At 39.0% G+C, this 22,964-nt stretch overlaps 1 protein-coding gene across 8 annotated transcripts in view; it reads right to left on the reverse strand.

Annotated features, from left to right (window-relative positions):
- Window positions 1–22,964, reverse strand: part of Parp8 (poly (ADP-ribose) polymerase family, member 8) — a 175,178-nt gene that overhangs the window by 21,742 nt on the left and 130,472 nt on the right. For 7 of the 8 annotated variants that reach the window (XM_006517719.4, XM_006517720.2, XM_030247321.1 and 4 more), the window contains 6 exons: window positions 22,053–22,611; window positions 20,614–20,664; window positions 20,417–20,512; window positions 6,412–6,504; window positions 4,908–5,033; window positions 3,948–4,013 (listed from right to left, as the gene is read on the reverse strand). In XM_006517719.4, the coding sequence (XP_006517782.1) occupies window positions 3,948–4,013; window positions 4,908–5,033; window positions 6,412–6,504; window positions 20,417–20,512; window positions 20,614–20,664; window positions 22,053–22,611 (991 nt within the window). Of the gene's footprint in view, window positions 1–3,947; window positions 4,014–4,907; window positions 5,034–6,411; window positions 6,505–8,490; window positions 9,712–20,416; window positions 20,513–20,613; window positions 20,665–22,052; window positions 22,612–22,964 lie in introns of those variants that run through there. The other variant, XM_011244680.3, reaches the window with a different exon arrangement.

Below are 22,964 nucleotides of genomic sequence, written 5' to 3' on the forward strand. Positions count from 1 at the left end.
ACCATGTGGTACCTGGCTCCATTTGATGAATCTACAATGCAACCCCTACATCTAAAAGGAGTTACAATGATTTGTATGAAACAGAAGATCAGTAAGCCTGCTGGGAGATTGTGCCTTTAGATATGACAAGGAAGCTACATTGGGGAAATCTTAACAACATACCTACCTAAACAGGACCTGAATAAAGACAAGAACAGTTCACATGCCAGGGTGGAAGGGAGAGATCTCATGGGCCCCACCCCTCAATACGGAGCTATAGCCATTATTAACACCTGCTAAGAAAGGAAGAAGTAGTCTTCCTGAGGGACAACTCCCCCCAGTGGGTTACCTGTTACCAAGTGGCTAATCCTACAAACATAAAAGCAGCACCAAACACTCAGAAGCTTGCATTCATATATCTAGTCATGAGCATGTGTGTGCAAAACAACAATAATTGAGAAAAAAGAGGCCATGATTTGAGAGGGAGTGTGCTTGGGGGTGGGATATGGAAGAGACCAGGAGAATGAGAAGGAAGGAGTACATTTGGTAATTATTTTTAAATTAAAAATAAGATGAAAAACTTAAGACTTGATCCAACTTTAGCCCAGATTCTACCTTCACTAGATTATTAGTAGTGGCTCCCTAGCCTACCCCCAACTCCCACACACACACAATCCTCTGTGTCTCTCTTGAGAAGATGCAAACCCCCAACTCCCACACACACTCTCTCTGTGTCTCTCTTGAGAAGATTCAAAGTCACCCACTTGGCCATACTGCCTGCAGTGATTTTCCACTTAGCTCCTTCTAGGATCTTCCCTTTCTATATCACTCCCCTTGACTACATCCCTCCCATCGCTCATCCTTCTCTCCCTGCATTACCTTTTCCTTATAGCTCCTCCTGTCCCCTTTGTAAGTCTTACCCCTCTCGGGGCTGAAGGGAAGTGGCTGGGAAGGAAGTTCAGCACATACAGCAGCCCTTCCCCTACAGCAAATGCTCAAAAGAGAAAGTGCCCCACCTTGGCAAAGCATCCTGCAATATTTCTCTTTGATATTGAAGACTTTTCAAGGAACAACTTCTAAATTCTTTATAGCATTTCAGAGTTAGCTTTAAAATATGGGCTAGTATAATACTGTGGAAAAGATTAAATAATTTTATTCTATAAGACCATGCCTGTGGAACCACTCTGAACCTAAATAAATTAAATAAATAAATAAATAAATAAATAGGGGCTGGCGAGATGGCTCAGTGGGTAAAAGCACTGACTGATCTCCCAAAGGTCCTGAGTTCAAACCCCATCAACCACATGGTGGCTCACAACCACCTGTAATCTGACACCTTCTTATGGTGCGTCTGAAGACAACTACAGTGTAGTTACGTATAATATCAAATAAATCTTTGGGCTGGAGAAAGCAGGGCTGAGCAAGCAGAGTTGACCAGAGCGAGTGGGCCGACTAGAGCAAGCAGGGCTGAAAAGAGTAAGCAGAGGTCCTAAAATTCAATTTCCAACAATCACATGAAGGCTCACAACCATCTGTACAGCTACACTGTACTCGTGTATATAAAATAAATAAGTCTTATAAATAAATAAACAAAGAAACAAACAAATAAATAAATGTAGCTGCTTTTCCTAGCTGTATAGTGAAGACACTGAGGTTTCCAGCAACTAAGCAACTTGCCCAAGGTCATGAGCCACACTGTGCTGAAGCAGTTATGCAAATCTGGTCTCTAATTTCCTAGGCTGATGCTTCAACATCTCTATTGCCTCCAGTTAAAATAGCTTACACATGACCCAGGATAAAGGAAGCAACCTTTGGCAGTGAGCAGATTCTAGAGTTTGTGGCCATGTTTATATCTGGGAATGATATATGGGTCTAGACTCTACACACCGAAGAATAGTACAAATACTCTATACCAATCTTTTTATCGTGACTAAAAATATTTATCTTCACTTAATATGTGGCATTATTTCTTCTTTCTCATCCCTATGCACTTTATAGTTTTCTTTCCTCACACAAATACATGCTATTTGAAAAGTAATTCAAATGACACTGCAAGTTACTAGCCCAGAATAGTCACTAGAAGAAATGGGAGACTTAAGACAAATGGCATTACTTGTGAAGTATGGATATTCATCCGTGCCACTGTCTAACACCAATCGTTAAATGAATAAGTGTATGCATGAATGAATGAACAAAGCAACGAATGTACATTGGTTAACACAAATAAAATAATGACCAAGGGAATCAAGGACAAAAGTTGGAACTGTGAAATGTCTATTTGAGAATGTGCTATTGCAGAGACAGCCTCGGTGAGGGGTAGGGAGAAACTCAGTGAACCTGTACAGGAGACTCCTCTTCCTTCGACAGAGGGGATGAGTGACCCCACATTATCCTCATGCCTCACTTACAGTGGACACATGCAAACTTCACACAAAATGTAATGTTAATTTTGGAATAATTTCTATTGGTAACCATGATGATAATGACTTTTAAATCCCATTTCCAACTCTTTGGTAGAGAAAAGGAGTCGGTGCTTCAATGGCAAGTACTTTCCAAGTGCTAGGCTACAGCACAAGGAGGTGATCTTAGCTCAACACAGCTTTCCACCAGAGCCTCCCTAAAGGACAAGAAAAGTAATGTCACATTCCTAGGGGGGCTGCCAATTCCAAAGTGGTTATAGGTTCTATGTTATATCTATAATATTTGATGATTTTTTTAATCTTTTTTTAATTTTATAAGTTTATTTATGTACATTGGTGTTTGGTCTGCAAGTATGTCTATGTGGGAGAGTCAGATCCACTGGATCTTGAGCTACAGACAGCTATGAGCTACCATGTGGGTACTAGAAAAAAAGCAGCCAAGCCCTTAGCCCTTGTGCCATTTCTTCAGCCCCAGAATTTGTATCTTAAAGAATAATTCTAAATAGATCTACTGAGAGACCACATGAACACATATACAAACACATACACAAACACACAGACACATAGACACACACACAAGAATGAGAAGGAGGAGGGAGAAAGAATATTTCTGAATTATTGTGGAGGCATATGTTGGTAATCCCATCACTCACTTATGTGACAGATAAAGATCAGAAGTTCGAGGTATCCTTAGCTACATAGCATTTGAAGGATACCTTGAGGTAGTTGAGATGTTAACTCAAAAAATAACATACATGCACACATACATACACACACACATACACACTCACACACACCAAAACAAAAACAAAACAAACAAACAAACAATAAACCTAGCCCAATAACAAAGAATCCCGGTAGCCAAATGCGGCTGTACACATGCAGCACCAGTCTCTATTGACCCAAATCTCTGTCATTGTTAACACTCGAAATAATGTCTAAAATTATTCACATCAGTTAGTATTGAAGGTAGTATTTATTAGATTTAAACTTTGTTTTAAAAGATCCTGCTAAGAACATTATGAACTAACCAGTACCCCAGAGCTCTTGACTCTAGCTGCATATGTATCAAAAGATGGCCTAGTCGGCCATCACTGGAAAGAGAAGCCCATTGGACTTGCAAACTTTATATGCCCCAGTACAGGGGAACTCCAGGGCCAAAAAGTGGGAGTGGGTGGGTGGGGGAGTGGGGGGGAGGATATGGGGGACTTTTGGTGTAGCATTGGAAATGTAAATGAGGAAAATATCTAATAAAAATATTTTTAAAAAGATCCTGCTAATTTCAAGTACTCAAGGAATTTACTCAAGTTTAAGAACAAAATATTAAGATTACAATTATGCATTTATGCTTTAAAATCAGTGTTATCACACAAAGACACAGGCAGAGTTGAATTAGACCATCCTCTCACGCTTTTATGATTTTACATTATGTCTTGTATAGGAGAAAAAAACTGAACATTCTGTAACGGGGTTAATCTGAGGACATTTTTTAAATAGCACTTTACTTTTGCAGACTGAGCCTGCGTGAGAACGAGACCACTTTCGCACCTGTGTCATTTCTCTGATGGAAGTTATGCTGTCCAGAGCTTTCATTACACGATCATAGTTCTTCTTCTGTGTGTCAAAGGGGACAAAAGGCACCATTTAGTGACAGGCCTTCACAAGTTACACTAGAGAAATATACTATTTCTGTACATGCATTTTCTATCAAAGCGAATGTGCAAACAATGACATTAGATAAGAGTGTATTAAGATGAAGCAGGGACAGAGGGTTGATATCTAGAATCAAAGGGAAGAAAAAAAATCAAGTGTTATTCCTTATGTAAGGGCACAAAATAAAGTTCACTTCACTGGGAGAAAGTCTTGAAATACAAAAGAGATTTTGGGCTCTTGACTCTGGCTGACACAACACCAAAGCAATAAGCAATAAAGTAAGCTTAGACTCCTTCTGGAAGAAGACATACTTCAAATCTCCCAGCTGCTTTAATTTTAGACTGGAACACTGTCATCCTAGAGTAAGGTGACAGTGTGTGCTTGAATGATCCCTCATTTCTATGCAGAAGGTAAACAATAAGGGAAAGGTCTTAGGAGGGTGCATTGTACACTCGTTTCTCCAAAAACAATTTCAAGAACAGTAATATACACTAAAGCAGTTTTGGCTCTCTATCAATTTGAAATTCTGTTATTTCAGAAAAAAATTCTGCTGTGTTTATGAAATGGTTAGACTTTTAACAATATCTACTTAACTGTTGTTACTTTCTACGGAGATGGCGAGAAACAACAGGGAAAGGGGTTGAGGTGATAAAGAAGAAAGGGGGTTCTGTCCCTTGGCTCATGTTACTTTTATTCCAGTCAGACTATGGAATTCCAAAAAATGTGCTATGAACTTAAAATTACCATGGATACACTTGACAAGACAGACATCCAAGGGGACCACAGCCATGAGATTAAAGCCTCCATCATGGTTCTTGGGAGCTTTGTGCACGGGTGCGCTTGGGGACCACTTACCCTGGGATTGAAGGCTAACATCTGAGGGTCATTAGGATCTACCACAGAAGGATATGGCTCAAAAATGACAACTTTTCTAGGAGATTCCAACGCAGATCTACACATGGACACAAGCAGATCTACCACCTTGGAAAACAGAAGAGATGAGTCACTGTCAGGTTCTATCAGATGTTCTGCAGCTATCTGTCCTGTTCATGGCAGCTCAGTGTAATCAGAAAGCCCCAAGGCTGCCACCCACCTCTCAAACATGTAGCTCATGATGTTGTACCAAACTTGGCCAAAACTGGAAAACTGATCTAAAATAACAAGCATGTGTTGCCTCTGACTGCTCATGAGTACGCCTTTTGTCCTGAACATATCATGTGTGATGGCACTGTTCTAGCTTCGATGGTAAGACAAACAAGACAGGTCTGTGCTAGGGTGCTGTACACAGTCTAATGGACAAGATATTAAAGGAATATATGCTTCATTGAAATTTCTGGTATTGTTAAATGGAATGACAGTGAAGTAGGTATTAGATAAAGATGTATAAGGAAGTTCTGGAACTTTCTTAGAGACCTGACCTGAGAGGGGAGGAGATTACTCCAAGTTAGAAAATCCACACAGCCATCACAAGTTTACTATATTCTAGGAAAAGAAAATTACTGAAAATCACCTTGCCTCTCAGAAACAAAGAAACAATACTGCCTAGAGTAAGCTGCCTCCCTTCTCCAGATCCCAGAAGAGTATGCTGTTTCTGGAAACTGAATGAAGGAAAAATGGTACTGCGTAGACAGAAGGAGCTCATCTGAACAGTTGTAATTCAGTGTAGGCATAAACAGGGAAAGCTACATCCAAAATGGAATTTTAAAAATGCACAGGAAGTGAAACAAGATGGTACATGACTACAAGCCCAGCTCTGGAGACACCAAGGCAGTAAGTTTACAAGTTCAGCTCAAGGCCAGTCCAGGACACATACCAGAATCCTGTCTCAATGAAAGGGCCTAATGTAACCCTGTATTAAACAGCAAAAACAAAATGTTGGGCCTGGTGGCACTTGGGAGGCAGAGATAGATGGATATCCGTGAGTTGGATGCTTCCCTGTTGTATATATAGCAAGTCCCAAGACATCCTGAGCAGGCTAGATGGATGGATGGATGGATGGATGGACAGACAGACAGAATAGGCTTCCACTTCATGGAAGTGAAACTGTACCAAAAAACAAACAAACAAACAAACAAAACTACAGAAAACACAGACCAGGTTTCCCCCACCATCCAGCAATGAAGACAATTATTTGTAAAAGTTGTTTAATTCCCCACCACCCCCACCCCACCCCTGCTAGGCCACTACAAAACAAAACAAAAAAAATGGCAAACCACCATTCTAAAAGGAAAAAGTTAAATGCGAGATTGATTTTAAGAAGAATCTATCAGAATTCTGCCCTGGAGAACAGTGACGAGAAGACAGCATTGGACTGGAACAAATTTTTGAGATCAAAACCAGGCCCAATTAGCACGGGTACCTGAGCTCCGGTAGCGATCTCGTCGGCAGCTTCATTCATCACTCCCAGGGTTTGAAAAGCAAACACACACAGCTCTCGCTCACATACTGTGGGCTGCAAAGGAACAGGCATCAGCTACAGTATATGTTTCCATCTTTCAATTCATAAATGTAAAGTTGCTCTACATAATAAATGGGACATATAGAGCTTAGAGTGTTTGAGGAAAGGAAATGATATCATATTACTTATTAATATATTATTAATTCTTACACTGAAGTAACAATAGTCTTCTGGTAGAGTCACAACTACAATAACAGATCATCCGTTCCAGAGAGTTGTAGGCATTTCCATTCAGAACAACTTAGCTACTGATGAAAAGAATATTAAGCAGTAAAATACATCTATTCAAAATATAATGCATAGTAGATGTATTCATTTTGAAAAATATTTCTCTAAGTTGGGGATATAATCAAGTCACACACAAAAACTACATTTAAAAAAAAAAGGATATATAATGGGCGAATCTCACTTTTCCCTAGGAAATTTATTAGTGAGAATTAAGCATGACTCGACTTACTCGCCACCTAGCTCTTGAAAGATTGGTTTCGTTGCATTTGTTGCACAGGCTCTTGACTTCAATAACCTCCCGAGGTCAACGGCACTGAAATATACACTCTCCAATTACTTTGGAGGAGCTCTCATCTTTCAAATCTAATATAGTGTCATCCCCTTGATTTATCTTATCTCCCCAGTTACATTGCATTAGGTAGCTGATGAAGCCTAACACAGCGCGATCCACTGAGCTTCTGCACAGCAGACAAAAGGCATTTGTTAGTGCCACTGCTCTTGTGCTCGCTGCTTCTAGAGGATGGCTTGGTCTGTTGCATAGCCACTGGGAAAGTATGGCTCCATTCTGGGCATTCTTTATGTTCAGGGAAGGCCCACATGTGTGGCTTCATGCATAGAAAGCCTGAGTTATCGCAACTTTCCCACAGAATCCCTGAAGAGAGTCTAAGGAGGAGGAGGACTTGCTGTATTTCTTTTTTTGGTTCTAACAGTGCGAAATGATTCTGCTTCAGAAACTGTGGGAAGAGGTGGGGGGCGGGGGCGGAGTTCTGCAGACAGTCTACAGTCAGTGCTCTATGTCTGCATAAACACAGAGAGAGCAGACTGCTCAATTTTGCCTGTTTTTCTTTTTTATTTGAATGTTTGCAGTATTCTAAAAGCTTCTTCAATCTCGTATAAGTTATCTATGTATGTGCGCCTCAATTTTCCCCCAAAGACATGAGGCTTTTTCCTTTGATCACTTTCTTGGGAGTGGCTCAACATGTTATGAGCTGAGGCAGCAGGAGCAACCATTACTACACATGAACTACACATCCAATGTTACATCCATGTCTCAGTATAACAAAAGTGAAGTTTGCACGTGAACGAAAACCCAGGGAGTCGGAGCTTGTAGATCGTGACAGACGGACAAGACTTACCTGTGTACTTCTCGATCCAGTGAACTGCAACATGGAAGGTGCTTTCTTTTGAATAATACTTCAGTCAAAGAGCCCACTACCCATTTAATAACTGCCATACACTAATCCCCAAGCTGAATAACAAGGCATGGCTTATTTACTGATTGGAATAATTATAAGTTTTATCTGGAGTATTTAACAATGGAATGTACTTACTTAAATGCATGAATGGGACAGGTATGCATGCATACACACACACACACACACACACACACAGAGACCTCATTCTCAGAATATAATGAAAATAATTTTCAATTAAAAAATAACAAAATAATTTTCAGTATTATGCTGTTGTTTTAAACAGAAATCAAACACCTTAGGTTACCATATTTAAGAGTTCCATAACACTTTTAAGAAAAATTTATGAAAAACCACTGTAGACAGTCATGGCAATATATATGCCTTGTCATTGACAATCCCAGGAACTAAAGCTCGTCTCAGATTTTGTCTAGCATGAATTTTAGTAATTTACCCAGTGAAACTTTTCAAGCTTTCTTCTGCATTCGTTCCCCAGCCTGTACTTATAAAGCTCTGAATCCCATATATTCACCAACTGTCCGTTTTTTTTTCCAATTACTTTGTGGACATGTTTCCATTTTTTATACATTTTTGGCTAAAAGGAACCTACTTCCCATACTCAGCTGTGTATAGCTGATTTCTAGAAACATTCTAGCACCCCAATAGCTGTAAGAAGGGAACCAGGCAAGCTAGGAAATAGGTTTTTCTGAAAACAACAACCAAAACAATTTTCTATTATTACGAAAAACTACTAGTAAAACTAGAATTACATTCTTACAAAATCCCTCTTTTTTAATGTAGCAACTAGATGTTAAGTGCTCTTATTAATTTATCCCCATATTAAACCACACTAAGGTAGTGCTTATATACCATCAAAACAATCCAAAGTGTAAGATGCAAAAAAACGTTCAAGTTTGTGATAAATATTTCTAAATTCACATACTTGTTTTGTATAGTAAGACACTCTTCTTGTTTATCTATATTATATTTGCTAATTCCAATTGTTATTACAAGATGATCCTAAAAGAAAATTTCTGAAATTACATAAGGTGATTAAAATTAGGTGTCTCCCTCACAGCTGATCAGAGTGCAGAGAATGAGAAAGCATGGCGTGTCTGTCCCTAAGTGGAACATCTAAACCTCACTCGCACATAGCTCAGGAGACATTCTACAAGAGGACAGAGAAGGTTTTTTTTGTCTTTTATTAATTTAAAAAATAGATTTCCCCCTTACATAATACATCCTGATTATGTTTTTCCCTCCCTCTACTCCTCCCAGTTCCTCCCCACCTTCTCTCCCAAGTAGACCCACGACCTTTACGTCTCTCATTAGAAAACAAATAAGCATATAAGGAATAATCAAAAGTAAAATGACAAAATAAAAACTAACACATCAGAGTTGACCAAGACAAACAAAGAGAAGGGAAGGATCCCAAGGGAAGGCAAAGAACTGGGGACCCACTTATTTACAAACTCAGGAATCCCAGAAAAATACTAAAGTGGAAAGCATAATATGTATGCAAGGGACGTGATGCAGAAACATACAGGCCCTGAGCATGCTGCTTCAGTCTCTCTCCGTGAGTTCATGTGAGCTCTAATCATGTTGATTTAGAGGGCCTTGTGTTCTTGGTGTCCTTGAATCCCACTGCCTCTTACAGTCCTCGGAGCAGGAAGATTTTAAGAGCCAGGGGTTGAGGAGGATTGCCAAGAAAGTGTTTTCTGGACACGAGAGAGCCATGACACTCATGAACTCATAGCCGCTATAGAAGCTTGCACGTGACCTGCACAAGATAAAGCCAGTCAGACTTCCAGCACAGATGGAGAGAAGTGTCATAACGTCTCAACTGTAGCTGGGGAGCTTTGACAGCTATGACAGCTGGGGTAGGCAGTCAGTGTTCTTCAGGGAGGTGGCCTCTGCTCGACCCCACACTCTAGTGAATGGCTCTACAAGCATGTTCATATAGACAGCACTGGATGGTCTTAGCTAAGGAGAGAGGACATGAAGGTGGGACTAAGGGGCAGGGATCTAGTTGGGAGAGCTCGGGTGCAGAGTATGGGATTATTACGTATGAAGTACACTGTGTGCATTCCTGAAAATTCTGAAAATTAGGCTTCTCTGCTCACGGAGAGGGAACTGTACTCAAGGAAGATAAACAGAACCACGCCTCCTTGGCACCATGTAAGGAGTTACACTATCGACTAGCCTTTTCAAACTCTAAAATGACTCCTGTGTGCCCCTCATTAGAAACTGCCATGACTGACAGTTTCAAATCTAAACAGTACATGGCCACTTAATATCTAATAATGGATAGGTGTAATAATGAGCTTATTTCACATACTTTAATAGAAATCATGTAAACATAAATATATCCAAGTCTGGCATTATTAATTCTTACTTTGTTTTAACAAGTACCCATAAGATTTAATAATTATGCGTTGGGTTGGAGCAATCCCTATAGTTTAGACTATAAAATTACACCAAGCCCCACCATTACCAACAGGCATATTTACTACAATGTTCATTATTTGCCAACTTAAAAGCACAAAGCACTTTTATATGTATCTTTAAGTATGTTTCACTGTAGACCTTTTCAGCTAAGATGAATACACCTAATTTTTTTGAATCAAAGCAATTTAAATGTGAGCAATAAAAACATATCTCAAAAACTGTTTCTAAGCCTCAAAGAATATTTTAGAACCTAACTGTATTTGAAGAAATTTGCATTTTCAATGAATTTAAATTACCCTTGACTGAGAATAGAAATGTTACAAGTCTGGAGGATTTTGTTATGCATTTATATATAGAGAAAAGCGTAGCGTTGGGGACAGTTTCCAAACACTTCCACTATGATCTTTTTGTTCAGACTAAATATTTCCTGTAAGCCCAACATATGAAACACACAACTGGATCTCATTGACCCTGGATCACATATGCAGCTGTTTCCAAATCTGTACAATGGGAATAAAAATAACATCCAACTCAATGAGTTGATAAGGAAGTTAGGCAAGATTCATAAACACTTCCTTTAGCAATGGAGAGCCATTTCCAGGCTAAACAAAATAAATTAAATTAGCCTAGCTAACTCTATATGGCTTTATCTTTTTGTTGTTGGTTTTGTTGTTGTTGTTGTTTTGATTTTTTTCTTTTTTGTTTTTGTTCGAGACAGGGTTTCTCTATGTAGTCCTGGCTGTCCTGTAACTCACTCTGTAGACCAGGCTGGCCTTGAACTCAGAAGTTCGCCTGCCTCTGCCTCCCAAGTGCTGGGATTAAAGGCATGTGCCACCACAACCCGCTGGCTTTATCTTAATGTACATAAAAATAAAAGTACTGAACAGAACATACTAAAGTATTTAATAAAGTCTGTTGGTTGTAGTACATACAGCATTATATACATTTTAGTTAATCAAAAATGTTAAATTATTGCTGAAATATTTCCAATTAAAAGAGAGAAAAAATCAGTTGGAGGGTAACTTCTTGATTAAAATGTGTTGAAAAATGAGAATAAATGTTAACATATTAAGAACCACAATTCTGCCGGGTGTGGTGGCGCACGCCTTTAATCCCAGCACTTGGGAGGCAGAAGCAGGCATATTTCTGAGTTCGAAGCCAGCCTGGTCTACAGAGTGAATTCCAGGACAGCCAGGACTACACACAGAAACCCTGTCTCCAAACAAACAAACAAACAAAAAACAAAACAAAACAACAACAACAACAACAACAAAAACAATATGAGCCACACCTCTAAGGTTTTAATTCTCTGCATTTCCAGTTTCATGAGCAAGGTTTTGCCAATATTTGAGTATTCTGGAGTCAAGGCAGATATTCAAGTTCAGAAAGCTTTACTCTTCATTAAGAGGGACAGGGATCACAAAGGACCAGGGCAGTGGTGTGCTCGTGGGGCAGGCGTGGCTGCTGGATGGGTGCTTGGTCACAATGCAGGCTTCAGAAGGGAAGGTGACTTGACAGGCTTCTCGGGGGTGATTAGGTGAAAGAAGTGCCAACCAAATCAACGGATCCATCCACTGAGTGGTTAATGATTGATCAAACTTAAGAAGTGCTGAACAAATGGCAGTGCTACCAGACTGGGGAGAAGAGATCTCTGGGGCTGTGCCTCTGAAGAGGGCGTCACGTCTCTCTCCCTCTACCTCTCTTTGCTCCTGTTCTGTCACATGCTGCTACCACTATAATTTGACTCCTCACAGGCCCACTGCACTGAAGGCGGCTGACCGAGATCATAACTCTTTAACTTACTAACACATACAGGAAACAGGAAATGTGTCTCCTAAGCAGGGGCACAGAATGACAGCCAGTACTGGTGAGTTCTGGGATGTTAATGCATATAGATGCACGATTTTCTCCATCAGAGATGAACAGCTCACCGGAAAGACTCAAGTAAGGCACAACAGCAGAGGGGAAAGTCAGGCCGCTAGGAATTTAGACGCTTTTAGGCACCAAACCAGTACTTTCCTGTTTTCTGTAACATTTGAAGGCCTCTCTAAAACATGTGCCGCACTGACACACCAGTGCCTTCAAAGGGGACAGATTTATTCACCAGGTTTTGTGATAGCAATCCACCATAGTGCCAAGGACCCAGACTCTATGAACACTCCTGTGTTGATAGATTCCATGTATTACAGATTCAAATGTCATTTAACAACGCTGTTAGCAAATAAGGAGAAGACTGGCCAACTGGGACCCTTCTAAGGAACACTTTCTGAGAGTATGTATCACACTCACTAAGGGAGTCCTCTGAGAAGAATAACAGAAGAGTGCTGCAAGCAGGAAGTAACATTTTAGGACTTCAAGAGCAGAGAGGTAAAAGACATTTGCATCTTAAGAAACCTAGACTTAGAGAACAATATTGAGAAATAATGTAAGCGTGGAAGACAGAGATCTTAGGACCACGAGCTGAGGAAAGCCAAGTGTTGTCTCGTCTATGGAGCCACCAGCTGTGTGCGTTATAACGCACCGCCTCAGAGTTTATGACACCTGGAAATAAGTCACAGGACTGAAGCAATGGTTAGGGAATCACTGCTTAAAACCCAGTGAGAAACGGTGTATGACACTTAAACTTACAGCAAAATATACTGCAATGTAAATAGAACAAAAATACAGAAAAAAAAATACAAAGTGTGCTGAAATTAGGAAAAGCCTGTCAAGAGAATTGAGAGACGGCTCCTTCTGTTTACCCCACTTCAACATGAGAAGGTGCTTTGATTTTCATTGCCTGACTTGATTTCACATCACTTACAACATTATTTAAAAGGCTAAAGGCATTTCTTTGACTTCCTTAAGCCAAAAATTCTTAACCTGTGGGCTAGGACTTCTTTGGTGGTAGAGTGATCCTTTTATAGGGGAAACATAGCAGATATCCTGCACCTCAGCTATTTATATTATGATCATTACAGTAGCAAAAGTTCAAATATGAAATAGCAATGAAAATAATTTTATGGTTAGAGGTCATCTCAACAAGAGGAACTGTATAAAAGGGTCTCAGCATTGGGAAAGTCAAACAGCAGTGTGTTAGGCTCTGTCACAGTAATACTACACGATCTAATAACTAGCTACAGAAAATACTTATTTAGAATATTGTTTTCTCTCCAACCTACACTGATGGGGGAAGCAAAAACAAAATTTGGAGTGGGGCAGAAAGAATTCTAAGAGAAACTGTGGTATTTTTGACACTTATTACAAAGATGAATTGCCAGCAAATTAAACCACAAAAAATAGGCTGCAAATCCTGTGTGCAGTGAATTTCAAAAAACAAGAATGTAGTCATTAAAGTCTGCAAGTTGAGAGTCTGCTCTGGTGCCACTGTGCCCAGTCAGAACCTTGTCTTCGTTACGAACCATCGAAGCGTCACTGAATAAAACATATCCTTCCTCACCTGTGACGTGGCGTTAATAATAATCACAAGAGGATTGCGTGCTAACAACCCAAAGTACTTTGCACACATAAAACATACCTAAGGAGTTTCTGCTATTGATGCATCCCTATTGTTCTCTGCAGTGGAGACAGCACTGTCACGGATAAACTCAAGGTCAAAGCTTGAACGTTGGCAACTGCAGCTCCTAAGAAGGATACGCAGAGATAGAAGACCAGGAGCTACAGTGCTCCATGCATCACCTGGACATTTTTCGTCTAAATCGTGCAATAATTTAACAAATAGATGCAGTTTTAGCTAGCATGTATTTTATTCTGAGAGTAAAATAAAAAGTAGACTTTCAAAAAATGGTATACAGACTGTAAGAATAATTTTCATCTATTTCCCTTGAATAAAAATAAATAAGAAAATCTGTAAATTATTCTAATAGAGTTGTTATTTATCAATGTGAATCTTGTGATATTAAAAATGTCTGATTAAAAAATCATTGATTTATAGACTGTGTAATTTATATTTTCAAACATTCTGAAGAGCAAGACAATCTTTTATCCCTCCTCAAAGAGTGGAACAGGATCGACCATGGGGTCTTCAGCCTACTAATCCTTTAATAATGTTGAAGATAGAGAGTGCAGAAGTCAGACAGAATCAGGTTCAAAGCTCTGCATCCAGATACACTATCTGAATGTTGTTGAGCAAATTGCTTAATCTCTGTGATTCAACAACAACAACAACAACAACCGCTTTGAACCACAAGCCAGAGTGTAGTAGTAAGGAATCAATAAGCAAAGTATCTGTGCCTGTCCACAGTGCAAAACGATGACCTTCCTCGGTAAATAATAAGGATACATATTGGGTCAATCATAATCTTCACAGTCTCCTATATTGCACTGTTTCTCAAACTAAAACCTGGATTTTACAACACAGGCTTAGTAGGATGCATTTTTAAAACCACTGAGATAAGCACTGGCATCAATGAAAATGTCTTAGTGATAACCTAACCTTCCACCTTCCTATAAAACCTTTAAAAACACCATTAAAACGTTCTAACAAACTCAAATCATTTTGGAAAGTAGCTTAAAGTTTGTAATACGGCAAGAAGCACTTACTCAAAACAAACAGTTACACCGTGGTAAGAATGTGAACTATTCCTAACAGTTTACATTTCCTGAAACGGAAAAGGGAATGGAGGACAGTCACAAAGGGCTATGATGAACTCTATGTAGTGGACAGACACCTGTTTGTCTGTCTATCTGTCTGTCTGTCTGTCTGTGCTTGACCTGCAACTCACCCAGCACTAAACCCAGGATGAGGACTGAACACTAGTCAGTCCTTGGTCATTACAGAGGCAGTGACAACCGAGGTAAACGATAAAGTAACAAAACTGCTCGGAAGGAGAGACTAATAAGGATGAACAAGATGCATGAAAAGCATGAACGGTTTCTACAGATGCCTGGGGAGACAGAAGGCCATACACTTGGCCAGAACACCTCGTGCTCAATAAAAATTGGTTGTCAGTCACAGTGGCTCATGGCAAAAAACAAAACAAAACAAAACAAAACAAAACAAAACAAAACAAAACAAAACAAAACAAAACTTCCCAGCATTTGAGAGGCTTAGGCAGGAAGACTGCCACAAGTCTCAAGACAGTCTGAATTAAATACAATAATTCTTGAGCAAGCCAAAGCTAAACAGCGAGAACATAAATTTAATTTATAAGATGGGGAGGAGAAAAGAAAAAAAAATCCAAAAAAATTAAAAATAAACAAACAAAAAGAACCCAAACAAAAAAATCAAAAGATAGCATTAAATATCATTTCTAGATGTTTTTATTAATGCAAGGAGGAAATTCAGGCCAGGGTGGAACTGTAAACAGCCAAGTTAAGTATTAAATAAAGGAATGCTCAACAAATACACACCCTTGAAAGAAATGGAAAGATACTTTCGATAATTTGTCAAGAAATAAATCCTAGGAAGGACAGAGATCTGATTCACAGGCAGCTGCATTAGGATATTCAGGATGCCTAGCTGGAAGGAAAGAAGGGAGGGAGGGGGAGGGAGGGAGGGAGGGAGGGAGGGAGGGAGGGAGGGAGGGAGGGAGGGAGGGAGGGAGGGAAGGAGTGAGGAAGAAAGCCAGACAGGCAAGGAAATAATAAAGGCCCAGGTACAGAAAGGCAAGTGAGAAACAGGGTCCAGGAAAATACACACACTGTATTCACAACATTTATAAGATGATTAAAGAGTCAAGACAAGCAATCTAAATAAAGATGGTATTTTCAAAGAATCAATAAATAGAATTTATAAAAAGGAAATAAATTCTGGGGTTGACCACTATCAAAACTAATTTAAAGTTCACCGAGGGAATGCTTTGAATGTGTTTGGGGAGTTACGAACATTAGAATGTAGGCCAACTAAGTTGTGTAATTCAGTAAGAGAACAAAGAACGAAGTGAGCAGAGGCTAAGAGGTCTACTCAGTACCATCTCATACAAGTCATTGATGCTGGAGTCCTGAGAGAGAAGGAAAAGAAGTGGAGAAATATTTGGTGAAAGAATAGAAAAGAAAGTCTGTGGGAAAACATATATACCTCAAGAAAGCCCAGTGAACTCCCCTAGGATAAACGTAGAGAGATGTACACATACCTTAGTTAAAACACGGAGAGCCCTGGCAATGCACATCTGTAATCCCAGCACTCCAGGGGCTACTACTAAATAACAGCCTGAAGCTCCAGGCTAGCCTGGAGTCCACACTGAGAGATCTTATCTCAATAAAATAAAATATAAAATAAAATAAAATAAGAGAAAAATCATGGAAAATCAAAAACATAAGAAGCAATGTGAAGAGTTCACACATAGAAGGAATCCTTCACACATACACACACACACACACACACACACACACACACAGACACATTAATTTGTCTTTAGAAAACAAAAGCAACAAAAGCATGCAATAACACAAAGTATCAAAGAGAAGAGAAACTGATATCAAAACAAGAAAAAAGGTTAATAAATAATTCTATGTGTAATATTACTGTTCTTCAAACTTTAAAAAAATGACATGAAAATATTCTCAAACAAAATCTGAGAGTTCATAATTAGTGTAAACTTCCCACTGTAAATAATGAAGGAATACCTCAAGTTAAAACTCCTCGAACCCTAGACAGGATTCATAAAGATATAATGAGCACAGGTAAGAAACTAAAGCGGTAAACAAACAAACAAATAAAATTTTGAAAGACTACATACATGCAATATTTTATTTGTATCACTTTGATCAGTTTGTTACTAGTTTAAAGGCAAACTACATAAAGCAACTATTTTAAATCTGTGTTGATAAAACAGGAGGTAGGTAGTGTGTTCACAACATCAGGGGGGAAGACCAGGCTTTTGTGCAAGCGAGATAGCTCAGCAGTGCAGTGGCCCCCCACAGGCTTGAGAGCCTCTATTCCTGGAGGGCGGCAGAGGAAAAAGACTGACTCCACACATTTGTCCTCTGAGCTCCACACATGTGCTCTGACATGTGTTGTCCCCACATCACAATAACACACACTATAGTAAATACTTTTTAAAGGATACGTGAGAACAAAGTTTTCATGTTATTAAAATAAAGATGCTCTTAATCTAAACTAGAATTTAAATTTTTTAAATGCTCATTTCAGTGCCCTAAATAGTCATTATGAAAACAGATCAAAATGTTTTAAGAGAGGAATTAAAATAAGATCCTACAAAATGGCTACTTAACACACACACACACACACACACACACACACACAGCTGGTATTTTTAAAAATTGTAAATGAAGAAAATATCTAATTAAAAAAAAGAAAAAATATTCTATATTATTAATAAAGTACCTTGAATAAAAATGAAAAAAGTGATAAAATTACTAATCAGAAATGAAGGGCAGAACATTCTAATGACCTCATAATAAAAGAATACGGTAAAAAATTAAAAAAAAAATAAAAACAATTTTTAAAAGAAGCTCAAATGAACAGGGATAGACATAATGCATACAGAAAATGACTAGGCAGCCAACGCTTTTTCATTAGTAGGTAGGAAGGAGAGAGGCAGGAGCTGAGAGAAGAGATAAGAACTTGCAGAGACTACAATAACCTGAGCTAAAACAGACACAAAGGCGGTAACTGCTAATAGAGACAAGAGATACAAAGTATCGCAATCATGTAGTATATTGTGTAAACATGTAGAGCAAGACACTCCTCCAAATAATGAGCTAAACCAACAATGAAAAAAAAATACATAGAAATGGATAGCTCAAGATACAGTACTTCTACTATCAGTAATAGTTAGAAAAAATAAATGAAGTGAAAAATGGAAGGAGCATAAGTGTCAACGAAATGAAGACCCAGTTATGTACATTTCGAATCCACAAAACCAAGAGGCCTCTCTCTTGAAAGAGACTGGAGTAGCTTAGACTTGAATGCTGCCCAAAGAGTCCTGTTTATATCAAAGTAATATAACCAACTGACCATGGACTAGGACCTTCCAACCGATGAGCCAAGAATAAGTCACCTCTGTTTATATGTGGTTATCTCTTGGGTTATGAGCTGGTGGTCCAGTTCCCCTTAAATATCATAGCAACAGGGAAACGAACCTAAGAAATCTATGGAGAGTCATTAAAAGAAACCAATGATTACTTATTAGAACTTAGAAAGAAAGTCATTAAAGTTACAGAATACAAGGATAATCTAAAAATATCATTTGTATTCCTTTATTAAAAACAAGAATCACCTGCAAATGAAATAAAAAATCCATTTACATAAAAAATTATTCAAAGAAATATAGAACTTATATGCTAAAAAGTTTAAAACATCATTGAAAGAAAATTTCAAATATCTGAGTAAGTAAAAGTTATCCTCAGTTCATGCTTTGGAAAAATTAACATCCAACTGCATCAGTCCATGCAGACTGCCATTTAAAAAAAAACAACAAAAAACTTCAATTTCTCATAGTGTGGGAGCTAGAAAGCCAACAATAGGCTCAGTGTCTGGTGAGGGACCACTGTTGGCGTCAGGCAGTAGTACAAGAGAAAGGCCGGTGACAGATGCCACTCTGTCCTGTTTGCTAGAGGAAGAAGGGTATCTTTCCAGGTAGTTCTCGGCTACCTGGTCTAATGGATCCATCTCACAATGCAGGCCCACACTACTAACAGTATTTGCCCTCTCTCCCCATCCTGGTATCTAGCAACCACTGACATATTCTGTTCTTCAATATAGAGAAGGAATATAGATGCAGAGAACATGTAACTGTCATAATACTGATAGTGAGAAGGGTGTAAACCATTCAGCCATTCCAGAGAGAGAGAGAGAGAGAGTGAGAGAGAGAGAGAGAGAGAGAGAGAGAGAATAAATGTGTATCTTACAGATTCCACCAATGGATAAATGGATAAACCTATGTGGTATGTCCATCCATCAAGAGGAATGCTGAATGACAAAAAGGGAACAGAGTACTGCTCCATGCTACAAGAATGAAAGTTGAAAGCATTTGTTCTGGATTATAATCATGATTATATTAAAATTCACCTAACTGTGCATTTTAGTGACTTGAATATTGTGTTAGTTACTTTCTTGTTGCTGTGGTGAAATAGCATGCCGAAAAGTTACTTAGAGAAGAAAGCCACTATTTTGGCTTATGGTTCTAGAGGACTAGGAGGGCAGGCAAGCCATGGCAACAGGGTTAAAGTAGGAGGATGGGAGATCACATTTCAAGCCCACACAGGAAGAGAGAGAGAGAGAGAGAGAGAGAGAGAGAGAGAGAGAGAGAGAGAGAGAGAGAGAGAGAAAGCAGCATGGATGGAAAAGTTACAAATCTGCAAAGTCCTCCCTAGTGATGAGGCTCCTCCAACAAGGACCCCCTTAATGTCCCCAAACAGCACCACCAACTGAATCAATCAATCATTCACATACAAGAGCCTACATGGAACAGTTCTCCTTCACCACAAGGATTACATAAACTTGTGGGGTTTTTTTTTTTCAACTTTGTTTGATTAAAGTTTATAAAGTTATTATTCCAAAAAAAAAAAAAGGTGCCAGTTTTTAATTTGAACAACTCATCCTCCAAAGCACACACATCTGCTGATTTCCTTTTCCACACATCTCAGGTGACGTGAAAACTGGCGATTTGGACTTTCTTCTGACTTTCCCAACACTACTGTGTACTTCGTGGAATTTGCATGGAACCTCTTTGTACACTGTATTAAACTGTGAGGTTTTGAACAAACACACTAAAGTACTCAAGTTGTCTAGCCTTATAAAAGGCTGTTTCCCAGAAGCCATGTGTTATTAAATAAGCATGTAAACATACAGTTTATGAGACTTATTGCCAATATAGAAATAAATAGAAACAGATAAGATAGAACAGAAATAAGGAACACAGTTTTAGTAGGAAATTACTTACTCTTTCACAGATGCCTCCGGAAGTCATATTAATGCCTTTCCATGCAAATGATAGCACTTATCATTTATTAAGTAATTTGCCCTAGGGAGTACTTATTCTAACGGCTTTTATTTGCTTATTTATTTTTATATTGGAATGCTTCTGCTTGTACTACATGTTAATGTGGAAGTTCAGTCAATGGGAACTTACCCTAAGCATGGGGCCATTTTGAAACACGTGTGGTTCATCACACACCACACAATATTCATTCAGTACAGGGATCCGCTGCTCAGCAAACTCAATGGTCTGATAAAACAATACAAGGATATAAGCAGTGTGGTTCTCGAGTGCTGTGCTCTCCCAGCAGGGACTAGATGCTCCCAACAGTACATGGTCTTAGCTCATACCTGCACCAGGAAGCCGCGGTCTCGGATTGGAATGCTTTTTGCACCATTTGTCTATAAAAAGCAAAGTTTAAAAAAAAAAAAAAAAGTAATTTTTTCATTGGGGAAAATGTAACATTGCAGCTCTTACCTTCTTCAGAAATGAATGCAGATGGCCACATTAGTATTGTCAGATAGTATATTATTAAAATGTTAAGTTTCTTTACTAATTCTGTCACAGTTGCATCATCTGCAACTTTGCCTAAACAAAATGATATTCTTAATTTCTCATCTTTTAGTAGGAATGGCTGTCATTATTACATGCAAAGAAAGTTAATTTGTTCTATTGCTGACCCAAAACAGTCTACACCCTCATTAGAATATTTAAATCTTATCACTTGCAATGATTCCTTTAAGGAAAATTATACAGCTACTAGCAAAGGTTCCAGTACTCAATCTCTTACTGGGCTAAGAACATGAAAAAATATACGCAGTTTCTTTGACAAACTATCAGAAATTATCTTTCTCAGTGAAACTATCATGGAAAACAATCCTTGTGTACTTGACTGACACAATTTTCTCCATGTTGCAAGAGCATGCCTTTAAATGGACTTTTAAAATAAAATTCATATAAAATTATAAAGGTTGTCAAGGTTTCCTAATACAAGTATAATTTTACAGTAGTAGCCGTGATTCAGTTGTAGGGGAAAGTCTTTGTAAGATGACTTCCTAAAAGCAGTCTCTTATTCTTGTCAACTTATATATGGCTGGGTGTATCCCTATGAATCATTAAAACAACACACACAACATACACATATATAAAAGAGCAAACAAAACTTTCATCAACCATTATTGTGTAACTACATGTATAATTTAAGTCTGTCAGAAGTTGGCTATAATGTTAATCACTGAAGAGGTCGATTTTGTGTAAGGCCAACCACATAGTCATCCACTGAACCCACACTGACCCCGAAACTGCATTAGCACAGAATGGTCATCGAGAAAAACTTTGTATGAGACTCTTGGACTCTGTCACTGATCACAGTGTTCACAGACAAAATTCTCTAATATATAACTAGAATATTATTCTTAATTATGAGACAAGTGTCCTCCACCACTCATGAGATGAGAAGACTACATGGCCTACTTAATAAAGATTAAAAGCTTTGCAAATCTAATTGAATTCCTTCAATTTTTAGTAGTATTCAGTGATAGGAATATGAACCAAAATGCAAATCAATAATTACATTTTTTTTCAGAACCCATACTAACTGTTCTGGGCCAGCTGTAAATACTGGGTACACAAAAAATAATATTTCCAAAGGAAAAACACAGCAAATTTAAAATCAAAACAAATAACATGTGTCTTGCTTCTTGCCTCTCCCAGGTCTTATAAGAAAATGCAAACAAATCTCTTGCCCCTTAGCTACATGTAAGAAGGCAAGATGAAAGTGTTTACGCACAGGAGGCTGGGAAGAAGACGATGATGGTGTTAAAATACCGATAAGCCCTGAGGTAAGCGAGAGCCTCCTGCCCTCTGCGTTGGGTTCCTTGAAATGCTCCATTTTCGATGTCTTGGGGGCACTGGAGTAAGACTTGCTGAGCAATTTGTGATTTTTCAGGCCATATAACTCTTCCATTCTGAGATTACTGGAGTAAGATCTGCTTAGCAGTTTGTGGGGCTTCAAGTTGGTGTTGTGCTCACATCGTGGGTCTCCAGAACAAGATCGAGTCAATAACTTATGGGACTTCAGTGTGAGGCAGTCCTCTTGCTTGCCGGCTGAGGGGCAGGGCCGGCCCAAAAGTTTGTGCGATTTAATGGTGGACATCGCCTGCTCGGCCCTGGGGTCGCTGGACAGCGAGCGCCCGAAGGTCCTGTGCGACTTGGCACACATATCATCGGCTTTGACAGTACTGGAGCAAGTCCTCCGCAGCAGCTTGTGTGTTTTGGAGATGCCGTCTTGTTCGGGTTTCAGTTTGGATTTGCTTTTGCCACAACCAGGGGGAGGATAGCTGGGCGACCTTGGAGATGAGCAAAAATTAACACAGGGGAAATACTGGACCTAACCTTAGGGCCCCAGCTCAACCACCGGACAAATGTTGGCCACTCCATCAACCAACACCCTGCTTTGGGTGCAGAACGGATCACAGGAATTAAACCACATCTTTGCTGATAAGCACAAGAAGATCATAACCTGGCTTCTCCCTCTGACCTAGACAAAAACCCCAGAAGGAACTAACTTTTGGAGACATCTCTACTTTATTTCAAAAGAAAAATCTAATTTACTACATTTTACAATATCAACTAAAACAGACAAATGCCCATCTATGTTTTAGATGGGGCACCTGTAACTCCGACTTTTCTTGGAAGTCAT

Source organism: Mus musculus, chromosome 13, assembly GCF_000001635.26.
Source record: "Mus musculus strain C57BL/6J chromosome 13, GRCm38.p6 C57BL/6J".
In the NCBI taxonomy this organism is placed as follows: domain Eukaryota; kingdom Metazoa; phylum Chordata; class Mammalia; order Rodentia; family Muridae; genus Mus; species Mus musculus.